This window comes from Hyperolius riggenbachi, chromosome 10 (assembly GCF_040937935.1).
Source record: "Hyperolius riggenbachi isolate aHypRig1 chromosome 10, aHypRig1.pri, whole genome shotgun sequence".
NCBI classification, from domain to species: Eukaryota; Metazoa; Chordata; class Amphibia; order Anura; family Hyperoliidae; genus Hyperolius; species Hyperolius riggenbachi.
Window position 1 is genome coordinate 11,607,075 of NC_090655.1, and position 14,942 is coordinate 11,622,016.

At 44.9% G+C, this 14,942-nt stretch overlaps 1 protein-coding gene across 1 annotated transcript in view; it reads left to right on the plus strand.

The window, feature by feature from the left end:
• The window catches only part of ABCC2 (ATP binding cassette subfamily C member 2), a 155,590-nt gene that overhangs the window by 105,969 nt on the left and 34,679 nt on the right, over positions 1 to 14,942 (plus strand). Inside the window, exons 20-23 of the mRNA XM_068257990.1 lie at positions 3,617 to 3,743; positions 8,621 to 8,729; positions 8,818 to 9,037; positions 11,412 to 11,566. Coding sequence (XP_068114091.1) covers positions 3,617 to 3,743; positions 8,621 to 8,729; positions 8,818 to 9,037; positions 11,412 to 11,566 — 611 coding nt within the window. The remainder of the gene's footprint in view (positions 1 to 3,616; positions 3,744 to 8,620; positions 8,730 to 8,817; positions 9,038 to 11,411; positions 11,567 to 14,942) is intronic.

The following is a 14,942-nucleotide window of genomic DNA, read 5'->3' on the forward strand; positions in this document are numbered from 1 at the left end:
CAGATGATTTACCTTCTGCTGCCACTCTGCCACCAGCTATTACGTCAAACAATAGCTGCTCGCCTACTCCTCCATTCCTCCTCCTGCTGCTGCTGTCTGTCTGTGTTTCCCACTGCCAGGGTACACAGATGATTTACCTTCTGCTGCCACTCTGCCACCAGCTATTACGTCAAACAATAGCTATATTGGTTGCAAAACCAAAAACCAAAAAACCATAAAAAAAAAAAAAGGTTTAATTTTTCTGAGGTGCCCGGGTTGAAAACTGTGTTGTCCCAGTTGTGTATTGGACACAATGTGGGCTGCACGACCGCTGTCTGGGACCTCCTGTTGTGTTTATTTACAGCCCTGGTATCACCGCTAGGTACCAGGGCTATTATGTCACGCTGCCTACCTGCTGCCACACTCACACTGCTCCTCCATACCTCCTCCTGCTGCTGCTGGTGCTGCTGTCTGTCTGTGTTTCCCACTGCCAGGGTACACAGATGATTTACCTTCTGCTGCCACTCTGCCACCAGCTATTACGTCAAACAATAGCTGCTCGCCTACTCCTCCATTCCTCCTCCTGCTGCTGCTGTCTGTCTGTGTTTCCCACTGCCAGGGTACACAGATGATTTACCTTCTGCTGCCACTCTGCCACCAGCTATTACGTCAAACAATAGCTATATTGGTTGCAAAACCAAAAACCAAAAAACCATAAAAAAAAAAAAAAGGTTTAATTTTTCTGAGGTGCCCGGGTTGAAAACTGTGTTGTCCCAGTTGTGTATTGGACACAATGTGGGCTGCACGACCGCTGTCTGGGACCTCCTGTTGTGTTTATTTACAGCCCTGGTATCACCGCTAGGTACCAGGGCTATTATGTCACGCTGCCTACCTGCTGCCACACTCACACTGCTCCTCCATACCTCCTCCTGCTGCTGCTGCTGCTGTCTGTCTGTCTGTGTTTCCCACTGCCAGGGTACACAGATGATTTACCTTCTGCTGCCACTCTGCCACCAGCTATTACGTCAAACAATAGCTATATTGGTTGCAAAACCAAAAACCAAAAAACCATAAAAAAAAAAAAAAGGTTTAATTTTTCTGAGGTGCCCGGGTTGAAAACTGTGTTGTCCCAGTTGTGTATTGGACACAATGTGGGCTGCACGACCGCTGTCTGGGACCTCCTGTTGTGTTTATTTACAGCCCTGGTATCACCGCTAGGTACCAGGGCTATTATGTCACGCTGCCTACCTGCTGCCACACTCACACTGCTCCTCCATACCTCCTCCTGCTGCTGCTGCTGCTGTCTGTCTGTGTTTCCCACTGCCAGGGTACACAGATGATTTACCTTCTGCTGCCACTCTGCCACCAGCTATTACGTCAAACAATAGCTGCTCGCCTACTCCTCCATTCCTCCTCCTGCTGCTGCTGTCTGTCTGTGTTTCCCACTGCCAGGGTACACAGATGATTTACCTTCTGCTGCCACTCTGCCACCAGCTATTACGTCAAACAATAGCTATATTGGTTGCAAAACCAAAAACCAAAAAACCATAAAAAAAAAAAAAAGGTTTAATTTTTCTGAGGTGCCCGGGTTGAAAACTGTGTTGTCCCAGTTGTGTATTGGACACAATGTGGGCTGCACGACCGCTGTCTGGGACCTCCTGTTGTGTTTATTTACAGCCCTGGTATCACCGCTAGGTACCAGGGCTATTATGTCACGGCGAGCTGCCTGCCTCATTGACTGCCTGCTGCCACACACTCATCCTCCTCCTCCTGCTGCTGAATTTACCTCCTGCTGTCTTTGTGTTTCCACTGCCAGGGAGCACATACAATGGCGCTTCCAACATGCGTGCGCCCACCAGCTATTTGTTACGCTCAAAAATAGATGCATTTCTTTAAAAAAAAATTGAAAAGAGAAATACGTGAAGAAGAATAAGACTATATTGAAAAGGAAGGAGAAGAAGAAGAAGAAGAAGAAGAAGAAGAAGAAGAAGAAGAAGAAGAAGAAGAAGAAGAAGACGATATAGAAGAAGACGATATAGAAGAAGACGATATAGAAGAAGAAGAAGAAAGATAAAGAAGAAGAAGAAGAAAGATAAAGAAGAAGAAGAACAAGTATATACAGTAACACTACTGAACAAAATTAAGGACACAACTTCTCTTTCCACATTTTTTTTTAAAGGAACATCCCCACATAATCACTTGCTGTTGTTACTTGGAAAAAAAGAGGTTTCTTGCATCATTCACCCTCAAAACAAGTGTTGGAAGCTATTTAAGGCCAATTCGAATAGTCAGCTCGAATAGTTAGCTCGAATACCGACTCGAATAGTGAGCTCGAAGTCCGAGGTCGAATCGAATAGTAAAAATTATTCGACTCGAATATTCGAATGACCTCGAATAATTTACTATTCGAATTCGACCAAACTCGAATTTTAAAAAGGGGTATTTGAGCACCACTATGTATTTATATAGCACTGACATCTTCTGCAGCACATTACAGAGTACATAATTATGCCACTGACTGCCCTCAGAGGAGCTCACAATCTAATACTACCATAGTCATAGTCTAATGTCCTACCATATTATTATTATGTATTTATATAGCACTGACATCTTCTGCAGCACATTACAGAGTACATAGTCGTGTCTTTCACTATCCTCAGAGGAGCTCACAATCGCATTCCTTCCATAGACAAAGCCTAATATTCTACCTACCATATTATGTGATAAGAATCTTAATATAATCAAAAGCACAACTGCTTACAAATGTATATATGTGATGTAGTGTGACTGAGATAATGTTACCCACAATAGGGGGCAGTGGCTTTGGGATTACCATAGTGAGCTACACGGACGGGGGAGGCGCCAGTCCTGGCTACTTGTGCTCTTTGTTTTCATGTAGGTCCAAGAGGGAGGAGGCGGAGATGGGGGAGAGGGGGAGAGCGGTGGTGGGGACGGGCCTTATAAAAAAAAAAAAAAATGCTATGGGGCCCAATCATTTGTAGCTGCTCTCCTAATATTTTGTAACATAAAGCTGCACACAGGGGCATAACTAGGAATCACTGGGAACTTTATATGGGGCCCCTTAAAAACCATGCCCCCTGCATGCATTTTCTCTATCAATTCCATTAGCTTGTGTGATAAAATGTGCATGTTTTCACACATACAGACACACAGGGTGTGCAGAAAATGCATACAGAAAACTGACAGACGAGTGTGCTCCCAGCCTTAGCTTATTACACTCACTCTGTCCATCTCTGATGGAGTAGAACTGGTTCTGCAGCCTTTTTCAGCATCACCACAGTACACAGCACTTGGGGAGGGGTAGAGAGATTGGGGCCAAGTCCTGTACACAAGACCCTGCTGCACACTGAATAGGGACTGTCTACAAATCTTCATCTGCAAAACTTTGTATGATTCCTTCTCAGTGGCTGAGCGGAAAGTTTTTTGTTTTTTTTTCTCTCTCTGTGTCCTTCGTTGTCAGTCTCTCAGGACAGGGAAAATAAACTTCTCCCCCCCACGGGGGCCCCCCTGCGGCTGCATCCCTTGCAGGGTCTATTGTTACGCCCATGGCTGCACACACTGTTACCTTGAAAAGCACAACTCTACGGATACCGACTTACTTTCTGTTCACTTTTAGCCGCGGTGCTTCTGACAGACGTGGACGATGATGAGGACCCCACAGATCAGAGTGCAGAGATTGCTGGAGACATTGTGTCGGTCACCCTGAAGAGGGAGAACAGTCTGCATAAGAGGAGGCTCAGCAGGTGAGATGGACCGTGGACCGATGTATACGGTACATGCAGTGCTTGTCAGGACCGAGCTTGAACTGGCGGGCGACACTGCAGGGAAACGAGCACACACAGACAGATCATTATTCAGGATATACAATTTTACATGAATTATCCCGGTTTCAGCATCAGATAAACTTCCTGTATCTATATATTGCTGTACATTGGTATGTAGCCCCGCCTTCCAGTGACATTTAGCATAGTCGTAAAGATGGACACGCCCATGTATAAAAATATATATAAACTTCTAATAGTTAAAATAAGAATGAGAGATAATCTCTCACCTCTCCTGATGCCACTCCTGGGCACCCGTTTTCTATTCACCTTGGTGCAAGGCACTGAGGAAGCGGCCTTGCACCCGTGAAACGCGTTGTCTATTTTGTGTTTTGAATAAATACTGTCCAGTACTGCTGGTGTGTTTGTCATCAGGCGAGGTAAGAGATTACCTCTCATTCTTATTTTAACTATTAGAATTTTAGATTTGTTATATATATTCTATAAAATATATATATTTTACACTTTGGTGCCTCCATCCTTACGAGTATCCAGATAAACCTCCTTGGAAGGTAATCGTTTTTTCCCTAAAAACTACAAGCCCAGGAGAGCGACCATCCAGCTTCTGGCAGGACTGAGCAGAGATGGTTAATTTCCCGCTGGCTTCTGCGGTGGTTGCAGGGATCTCTCTTGAGTATAGCTGTATATACTGTATTTTTCTGAATATAAGACGCTCCGACATATAAGACGCACGTAGTTTTAGAGGGCAAAAATCAGGAAAAAAAATTAACTAAACCTAGATGCGTCTTTGGTGCAGGGGCGTCTTACCGACCTACTCCCCTCTAAAATGTCTCTATCTGAACTACACTCACTAACTAACCCCTTCTGCCCCCCACCAACTACACTACACTTCACTAACTAACCCCTTCTGTCCCCTACCAACTACACTACACTACACTACACTTCATTAACTAACCTTTGCTGCCCCCACCAACTACACTACACTTCACTTCACTAACCTATGCTGCCCCCACCAACTGCACTACACTTCACTAACTAACCCCTTCTGCCCCCCACCAACTACACTACACTACGCTACACTTCACTAACTAACCTCTGCTGTATCTCACCTGATCCTGCAGCCGCGCTCCTGTCCTCCATCTGCGGTAATCCGAGGCTGCCCGATCATCCACATTCATGTTTACTGTATCATTAGGCTTCCCACTTATTAAGGATGCAGCTCTTTGGCGTCCCATCCGCCGTGTTCCTCATCGCTGCAGTCTCGGTATATAGACTGCAGTCTTCCGGTGTACTCTTTCCTCTGCCGATACTCTTCCTAGTTACCACGTCATAGGCACTTCCTGGTTACAGCGCACGTGACGTCAGGCGCACGTGCGCTGCGGGTCACACAGAAGAGGCACTGTAACCAGGAAGTGCCTATGACGCGGTAACTAGGAAGAATATCGGCAGAGGAACGAGTACACCGGAAGGCTGCAGTCTATATACCGAGACTGCAGCGATGAGGAACGCGGCGGATGGGAAGCCAAAGAGCTGCATCCTTACTGAGTGGAAAGCCTCATGATACAGTAAACATGAATGTGGATGATCGGGCAGCCTCGGATTACCGCAGATGGAGGACAGGAGCACGGCAGCAGGATCAGGTGAGTATATTCCGAGACCCAAAACCGTACCTTTGGAATATAAGACGCACCCACTTTTTCCCCCCAGTTTTGGGGAAGAAAAAGTGTCTTATATTCCGAAAAATACGGTACTTACAACTTCCCATTTATTAATGATACTGCACCATTGAGCTCCTGGTCTCTCTGTTTACTCAGGTATTCTTGAGTACAAGGCCACTACAAGGATCACCAAAACCCTCCTATAATGTTTAACATAGGCTATTTAGTTATGCTGCCTTTGGCCCCAGAGCATTCTGGGAGACCACGTGTTTCTCTTCAGACAAAACATTCTGTAGTAATGCACCCCGCCAGCAGTAAAGATGTCGCCACCTGTGATACATTTAAAGCGGAACTGTAGATTGCTAATAAACAGTGTTTCACTTACCTGGGGCTTCCCCAAGCCCCCAGCAGCAGTCCTGTCCCGCGCCACTCCTCAACGAGCCGCTGTTCGTCCGCCGCAAGCTAGTTTCGGTTTCGCCGCCAGGCCACTGCGCCTGCACGGCTCTGGCCACGCGTATCCTTTCATTGCGTTCCCCGCTATTGCAGAGGGGAACGCGAAGAAAGGATACTCTTGGCCAGACACGCGCTGGCATCGACTTACAAGTTGAGGTACGGGACAGAGCGGCGGCGGGAGAATGGAGGCTCGGGCAGGACCGGCACGGGACAGGACAGCTGCTGGGGGCTTGGGGTAGCCCCAGCTAAGTGAAACAATGTGTTTATTAGGAATCTACAGTTCCACTTTAAGTATGTAAATCAGGCAAAGGAAAGATTTTTATACATAAAGCGTAACCACAGGGGCATAGCATTAGCAATAGCCATATAGGGTCCTGCAGCAGAGGGGGGCCAGGAGATACTTAATGTAGTCACCATTACCTTTCTTGTGTTTCTACACCTTCTGATTTTGTCTCAGTGCCCATGAACTATGTGCAGTGTGTTAATTGCATGAGAATGTAAGTTGCCCAATTAACTCAGATCCATAGGGTAGGGGCCAGTGGCATTGCTTAGGAGAGCCTACATATTAGGGCCCAATGAAAGTTTTGCTATGGGGTCCCATCAGGGGTCTAGTCCTGGAAAAAAAGGTGAGTGGACTCACCCTAAAAGCCTCTGCGCCGCGCTTGGCGTGCCAAAAATGGGCGTGGTTAAGCATAGCATGGGCGTGGTCATGGGTGGGGCCAAATATACATGGCCTTAGCAGTGGTATAAAAGGTCTGCTGGGGAAGTTTGAGCTCTGTCGTAGTGTATCCCCCCAAAATACATGTAATCTGACAGCATTTCACCAAAAATACACATAATCTGGCAGAGGTTCCTCCAAAATACAAATAATATGGCAGTGGTTCCCCCAAAATAGACAATCTGGCAGCAGCAGTTCCCCAAACATACACATAATCTGGAAGCAGTTCCCCAAATTCGCGAAACCTGGCAGTGGATCACCCAAAATACACGTAACACCCAAAATACATGTAATCTGGCAGCAGTGGTCCCCCAACATACACAATCTGGCAGCGGTTCCCCAAAATGCACGTAATCTGGCATCAGCGGTTCCCCAAAAATACAGATCTGACAGCAGTTCCCCCAAAATAGGTACCCCCAGTATAGCTAGCCAGGTCTATAGGTTTCCCCAGTATAAGTAGCCATGTGTATAGTTGTCCCCAGAATAGGTGGCCAGGTGTAGAGATATTCCCAGAATAGGTGGCCAGGTGTATAGATATTCCCAGAATAGGTGGCCATGTGTATAGTTGTCCCCAGAATAGGTGGCCAGGTGTATAGATGTCCCCAGAATAGGTAGCCAGGTCTATAGGTGTCCCCAGTATAGCCAGGTGTCCCCAGTATATGTAACCAGGTGTTCAGGTGTCCCCAGTATAGCCAGGTATATAGGTGTCCGCAGTATATGTAGCGAGGTGTATAGGTGTCCCCAGTATATGTAGCCAGGTGTATAGGTGTCTCCAGTATATGTAGCCCGGTGTATAGGTGTCCCCAGTATAGCCAGGTGTATAGGTGTCCCCAGTATATGTAGCTAGGTGTATTGGTGTCCCCAGTATATGTAGCCAGGTGTATAGGTGTCTCCAGTATAGCCAGGTGTATAGGTGTCCCCAGTATATGTAGCTAGGTGTATAGGTGTCCCCAGAATAGGTAGCCAGGTGTCCCCCCAGGGACGGATCTAGGTGGGGCAAGCGGGTATCTTGCCCCAGGCGCAGTTTGTTGAATTCTTAAAAAGGCGCCAAAACCTGACCTTTAGGCACCAAAACCTGACCTTGCCCCAGGCGCAGCTTGGTCTTGATCCGTCCCTGGTCCCCCCAGCAGGAGGAGAGCAGCGCAGTGGAGAGGAGCAATGTGCAGAGCAGCGGGGAAGGGCGGACGTCTCCCCCCCCCCCCCTTCCCTAACCTTGGGGCTCCTCTTCCTGGCTCTCTCCTCCAGAACATTTGCAGCGGCGGTGGCTGGCAGTGAGCATCAGTGAGCGGGACTTACCTCCTCCTCGTTCCGGCGAGTTGAAGCTGTGCCGCTAGTCTGGTCTAGTCAAGACCAGAGCAGTGGCATGCACAGCTTCAACTCGAACAGGAGGAGGTAAGTCCCGCCCACTGATGCCCGCTGCCAGCCACCGCCGCAAATGTTCTGGAGGGGAGAGCCAGGAAGGGGAGCCTCAAGGTTAGGGAAGGGGGGGGGGGGGAGACGTCCGCCCTTCCCCGCTGCTCTGCACAATGCTCCTCTCCACTGCGCTGCTTCCCTCCATATATGCTAGGGTGGACGACGTCCACTCTCCAAAAAAAGTAAGTGGACGTCGTCCACCCGCGTTCATGCAGGACTCGACCCCTGGGTCCCAGGATCTCTAGCTCCGCCACTCAGTAACCAAACAGCTCAGGGTGACCCAAACCACTAGGAAAGTATAGGGGGATAAAAGAGACCGAAAAGCCCTCCTACTTTAAAAGCAATGCTTGGTGACATTTGCCTTCTTATAACAGAAGGTACTCTGCTCTAATCTCTGATACATCTGAAAATTTACTGTAGATGTGTCATTTTGACCGTAGGCAACCTTTGATGACGTAGTTCATTCTCTTTGACCAGTTTATTCTGCCCAGGTTTACTTCACAATTATTTTACGGGCAATGTTTGACATAGGTCAACATTGGGGATTTTTCTGAAAGACTTCTATACAATAAGACTGACCCATGTTCCTCTTACAGTATGAACGGGACGTTAAGAAAATCTGTGAGGGAGACAGCCAAGGAGGAGGTCAAGAAAGGGGCAAAAGGACAACAGCTCATTGAGAATGAGGCCATGGAGACGGGGAAGGTAAGATAGTCCTCACGTTAGCAGAACTGGGCGGCAGGGCGGTGTTGACTTGGTTTGACGGTCAGTAACGGCTTCTTTGCTCCTTCAGGTGAAGTTCTCGGTGTACACGAAGTATCTCCGTGCCGTTGGCTGGTGGTACAGCTTCTGGATTTTAATCGCCTACATTATGCAGAACGTGGCTTTGGTTGGACAGAACATCTGGCTGAGCGAATGGACAACGGATGCAGTCATTTATGGAAATGAGACCTACCCGGCGTCGCAGAGGGACATGAGGGTGGGCGTCTTTGGGGCCCTGGGAGTGGCACAAGGTAACCTGGGAGGTGGGATTACATGCAATGTTCATCCTTAAATTAGTATGAAACTCAGCATTTCCTCTTTGCTCTAAAACATAATTTATTGCATAAAATCTACTTCCACAAAACAAATTGTAGCAGAACATCATTCAAACAGTTAAACACAGCACTTTGTTCTTCAGTGGAAATCTCTTTGCTTCAGTGGGCAGCTTCTGGCCGCATCAAAGAGGTGATAACATTATCTTTTGTTTACATTCCTTTGTCAGATACATTTAGTAAACATTAGCAAAGAAAGCAGGAAAAAAAAGGCGCCGGCAGCTAGTGGACGAAAAGGGCGCTGCCGCAAACTCTAATGCAATTGTTGTTAATACAAAAAAAAAAAACAGAAAAAAGGTGCCAGATAAATATTGTTAACATTAGAACATTAAAGTTTTTGAAGTATGTTATCATTTTAGAAACTTGCAACGTTATAGTTTTTGTCATTATTTTGTTTGTATGTACAGATTTTACGTTATCAAAGATAATATAATTTCTATGTGTAAAGGGGTGTTTCTGCAGGGGGAGTGGTTAGGGTTAGGCACCACCAGGGGGAGTGGTTAGGCACCACCCGGAGGGCAGTTAGGGTTAGGCACCACCAGGGGGGTGGATAGGCACCACCAGGGGAGTGGTTAGTTTTAGGTACCACTAGGGGAGGGTTCTGTGTGAGAGTAGGGTTGGGTTAAGCTGTATTGTTGAATTGCGATTTTTAACTTTAATTTATTTTTTTCATACATATATTTTTAAAACTGTATTTATTTATCGTTAAACATAATTAAACATAATGCAAAGTGGGGAAACCACTTGAGGGCCAAATTTGATTTGCACTGAGGGCTAAACTTGACCCGTGGGCCGGAGTTTGACATGTATGTGTTAGGGGGAACTTAAAGTGTACCAGAGATGAAAATAACAAAAGATTTGATACTTACCGAGGGCTTCCTCCAGCCCCATAAGCTTGTCTGAGTCCCTCACCGTCCTCCCGCGGTCTGCTGTTCAGCTGCGATCAGCCCCGGTAACAGCTCAGTCACCTTCAGTGTGTGTCTTCTGCGCATGCACGGGAGGTCTGCACATGCGCAGAAGACAGAGACTGGATGCGACTGAGCTGTTACCGGGGCTGATCACGGCTGAACAGCAGACCGCAGGAGTACTGCGTTGGGACTCAGACGAGCTTATGGGGCTGGAGGAAGCCCTGGGTAAGTATCAAATCTTTCGTTATTTTCATCTCTGGGTCACTTTAATTTATAGTTAACCAGAGCTATTTCCACTGCCCATTCACTTCTCCATTGACTTCCATAGACGAATATCTAAACCCCCTGGAGCAATAAGGGTTACTAAAGTCCAAATTAAAAAAAACATCAGTTTAAAGGGGCACTATGGCGAAAAATTGTAAAAATTTAAAATATCTGCGAACATAGACAAATAAGAAGTACGTTTTTTCCAGAGTAAAATGAGCCATAAATTGCTTTTCTCATATGTTGCTGTCACTTACAGTAGGTAGTAGAAATCTGACAGAAGTGACAGGTTTTGGACTAGTCCATCTCTTAATAGGGGATTCTCAGCAAGGCTTTTATTCTTTATACAGATATTCCCTAAAAAGAATTTAAACAATGATGCTGGCCAGCTTCCCTGCTCGTTACACAATTTTTGGCAGTTAGACAGAGCAACTGCCATTCACTAAGTGCTTTTAAAAATAAATAAATCCCTGAGAATCCCCCCATGAAGAGATGGACCAGTCCAAAACCTGTCATTTCTGTCAGATTTCTACTACCTACTGGAAGTGACAGCAACATAGGAGAAAAGTACTTTACCGCTCATTTTACTCTGGAAAAAAACGTACTTCTTATTTGTTTATGTTTGCACATATTTAAAACTTACCTAAGACTTGCCCCTTTAACTTACGTGGAGTCTCTTGCAGCCCTCTGGAGTCAACCTGTGCCCGGGGCATCCCTCCAAGTTGTCCATGAGACTGAAACATCCCTCAGCGCTACAGTGAATATTACTGAAAGGATAGTAAGTTAGAGTTTCTCTGGGGGTTACCGGCTGTCCTGGACTTATTACAGGGAGCTTTTTGCCATGGATGCCGCATGCAGGAGCACATTCCTTCCATAAGGCAAAGAGATCTCGTAATCAGCATTTTGGGAGTAATCAGTCCCATTTCATCAACAGCTGACAGCCATGCATTCTAGCTTTTCCTTTGAAGAGTATGGAGTGCTTCAGGGAGAGACAAGCTCAACAATGTCATCACATGCTTGTCAGTTCAATGGAGATTGTTAAAAATGCAAAGATTATTGACTTGTAGGGAAGGAGGTGATCGCCTGAAAAGTAATAAATGGGTTACTCTTGTATTTCCCAGGTATCTTTGTGTTCCTTGGAGCGTTTTTGGTAGCCGCTGGCACGGTGCGCGCTTCCCGCATGCTCCATACGCACCTCCTCCGCAACATCTTACACGTTCCCATGCAGTTTTTCGACACCACTCCATCCGGGCGCATCGTCAACAGGTTTGCCAAGGTTGGTTTGTTGTATTGTATCGTCTTTTGTCTCGTGTGGAATACTGACAAAATGATAAGGCCTCAATTCTGGTAGGGTTTTCAAACAAATTACCTCATATGAGGTCATTTACCTCTTGAGGTAATGACATTTAGCAATTCTGGTTGGATTTAGTCATGTTTTACCTCATGCGGTAAATTATGAGGTAATTCTTGAGGTAAATTGCATTTATTTTACCGAAAATTGCTATTCTCATGGAAATTAGGGTGCATGTTAGCAGATAATTTACCGACCAGTTTAAGACCTGCCTGTACCTGGAGGTAAAGCCAATTTGTTTGCATTTTGCAGTTTTTAGTGGATTTCCTATTCAGGCTGTGTTATAGAGAAGAATAGTAGAAATACAACTCCAAATATTTACTGGATTTTTTTATAGGGGATGCCTATAAATATACTTTACATAGGTTGCTACATAATCAAATACACCTTCCCCCTCAACAAAAACATCTTTCAAAGACTATCCTAACTTATGGAAGACAATTAAAGATGACTATTATTTATTTACTGCATGCTTAGCGCTGAAATACCTCATGTTTTACCTCACTTTATGCATTTACCTCATGTTTTACCTCACGTTTTACCACATGTTCGGAAATGCAGACAAATCTTTCAGAATTTCTAAAAAAAAAACCTCATGAGGTATTTTACCTACAAAAAAAACCATTTACCTCACATAGCTACCAGAATTGAGGCCCTTGTGTTTAAAAGTATAAGCTAGGCCCTCGCCTTATTATATGGATGAAAATGGCAATATTGACAGTTCAGCCTAGAAGCATATAAGTAGATAACCATTGTTGATCTGTTCTTGAATTGTCCCGTCTGTGTGGAAGCACCATCCATCGATCCAGTATGGGAGCTGTTGACGCTCTCCAGAAGGGTCCTTGGCCGGATCAGGCTGCAACATTTTCCTCCACTTTTTAGAACTTTTTCCATTGCTAGACCCTGAAAAGTTATTTTGTAAAGAAGATTCTCTCAAGGTAGAAAAGATAATCGAATACTTGCCATTGTTTGTATCTTCCCCAATACCCTCACCCAGAGCTGGATTATCTACAAGTCATTTAGGCAGGCGTCTGGGGCCTGGAGGGAGACAAAGGGCGTGGTTGATGCTAGTCCCCATCAAATCTAACCCTAAAATGCCAGAAAGCCATCAGGGATGTGCGAAAGTTGCTATCTTGCATAGGGCCTCTTTTTCACCTTAAAGTGGATCTGAGACAAACATTTGCTGCCTTCTTTTTTCTGCCCCTTACATATAGTTTATTTGGCATCCCCCCCCCCCCCCCCCAATGCTTTTTCTTATATTTTATTTATTACCTAATTGTATGTAAATGAATGTATCCACCCCCAGCGCCTACTCATTCTGAGTCCCATTCTGCAAGTGCTCATGGAAGCTAAGCCTGAGGAGGAGGAAGCTTTTGCTGTAGCATGCAGAGGTTTTAGAGGCAAGGGGGCGAAGAGAGGAGGAGAGGGGAGTGGAGTTTTCACAGGCTAGGGGGTAGAAATGCAGAGCAGCTTGCCTGTGTAATGACAAGCAGACTATGGCTCCTCTCATTGTATCACATGAAGAAATAATCATCTACTGTTGAAGCTGTTTGCAGTTAGATTTACTATGTAAACCATCTAAACTTTAGATAAGATATATAGACAAGTTACTTGCTACAGTAAGCTTTTCATCTTGGATCCGCTTTAAAGTGTACCTGAGATGGCCCAGGAGAGAAAATGTATACATACCTGAGGCTTCCATCAGCCCCCTGCAGGCAGATAACTCCCTCGCTGTCCTCTGTCGCCTCCTATATGTTCTGCAATCTTTCATCTGGCCGCGCGCGCTCCCACTAGTACTGTACAGGCTCAGAACACTCTCAGGGACGGGAGCGTGATGGGGCGCGCATGCAGCCAGGCTACGCATGCGCAGTTGGCCCCAGACCACTGGACTTACCGGCCCCGATTGTAAAAGAAACAGGAGGTGGAGGGTGACGGCGAGGGAGGGATCTTCTTGGAGGGGGCTGGAGGAAGCCCCAGGTATGTGTACATTTTCTCTCCATTTCCATCTCAGGTTTACTTTAACCACTTCACTACCCTGGTAATTTTCACAGTTCAGCTCAGCTGTTACTACTTTGGCAATAACTTTATCAATAAGTATCACAACTAAATGATCTATATGTTGTTGTTTTTTTCAGGACAAATAAGGCCTTTTGTGGCTATTTGTTATTAGTAATTACCTTATTTTCTATGCATTTTAAAAGCAAAATATGGAAAAAAAAAGTGAAAAAATACACAATTTATCCACTTTCATACATTATAGCTTTAATGAAAATGGTTATATTGTACATTAAATCCACACATTTTATTTGTCTATCCCTTCTGTTTATTTAAACATAATTTGTTTTGCTAATGTATTAGATTTAACAATTAAGTAATGTATACAATATGCTACTGTCTGCTCCTGGAATGTGTATTTAACATTTGTTTACTAATGAACTCTGCACATCAGATCTGTCAAAACCAGCCTTATCAGCCTCCCGACAGACCGTACACACGAGGAAACTGTCGGCAGAACAGCCGCCCTGCAAGCGGTTCTGACGACCCGTCGTTTAAACAAATCATTATTACTTTAAAGAAGGTCCTTGTATCAAAAACAAAAAAGCTGGAATGCAATCTTATGAAACAAAAATTTTGAAAAACTTTGACACTTAACAAGAAATATTGAAAAGAATTCTTCAATTTCATACAGTCAGTCTTTGTATAATCCCACAGTGTATGAAAAACACCAATAGCTAGAATCATTTCTAATATTTCTTGTTAAGTGTCATTATAGTTTTTCTAAAGAATTTTTGTACCATAAGATTGCATTCCAGCTTTTTTGTTTTTGATACAAGGTTCTTCTTTAAAGTAATAAAGGTTCAGGTGGGCAAGGTGGACCGCCCGTTAAAAAGGACTGTGTTTTAATATATATATTTAAACAAATCAGCCATGTGTACGTAGCTTAACAGACAGGTTTGGAAGATAGTTGGACAGATAGTTGGTAGGTATTTATGTATCATTAGACTTCACACTATGGTGAGACTGAATTAGTAGTGTGGACGAGGGGAGAAATATCTCCTAGATGTAGGCCTCTGGTTCTAATTGGAATCAACAGTTATGCATGCATAAAATAGAGTCAGCTTGCGAGTATGGGCTCTGGCCCTGGGAGCTCCGGGAAGACCTTTTATTAGGCTCATGATGAATATTAATCACATGTTAAATCAACGTATTTATGGGTTGTGTTTATGAATAACGTAAAAATGGGTTGTGTTATGAATATACATATTCCACATAGGAAGATAATTGCACAATATTTTAGATT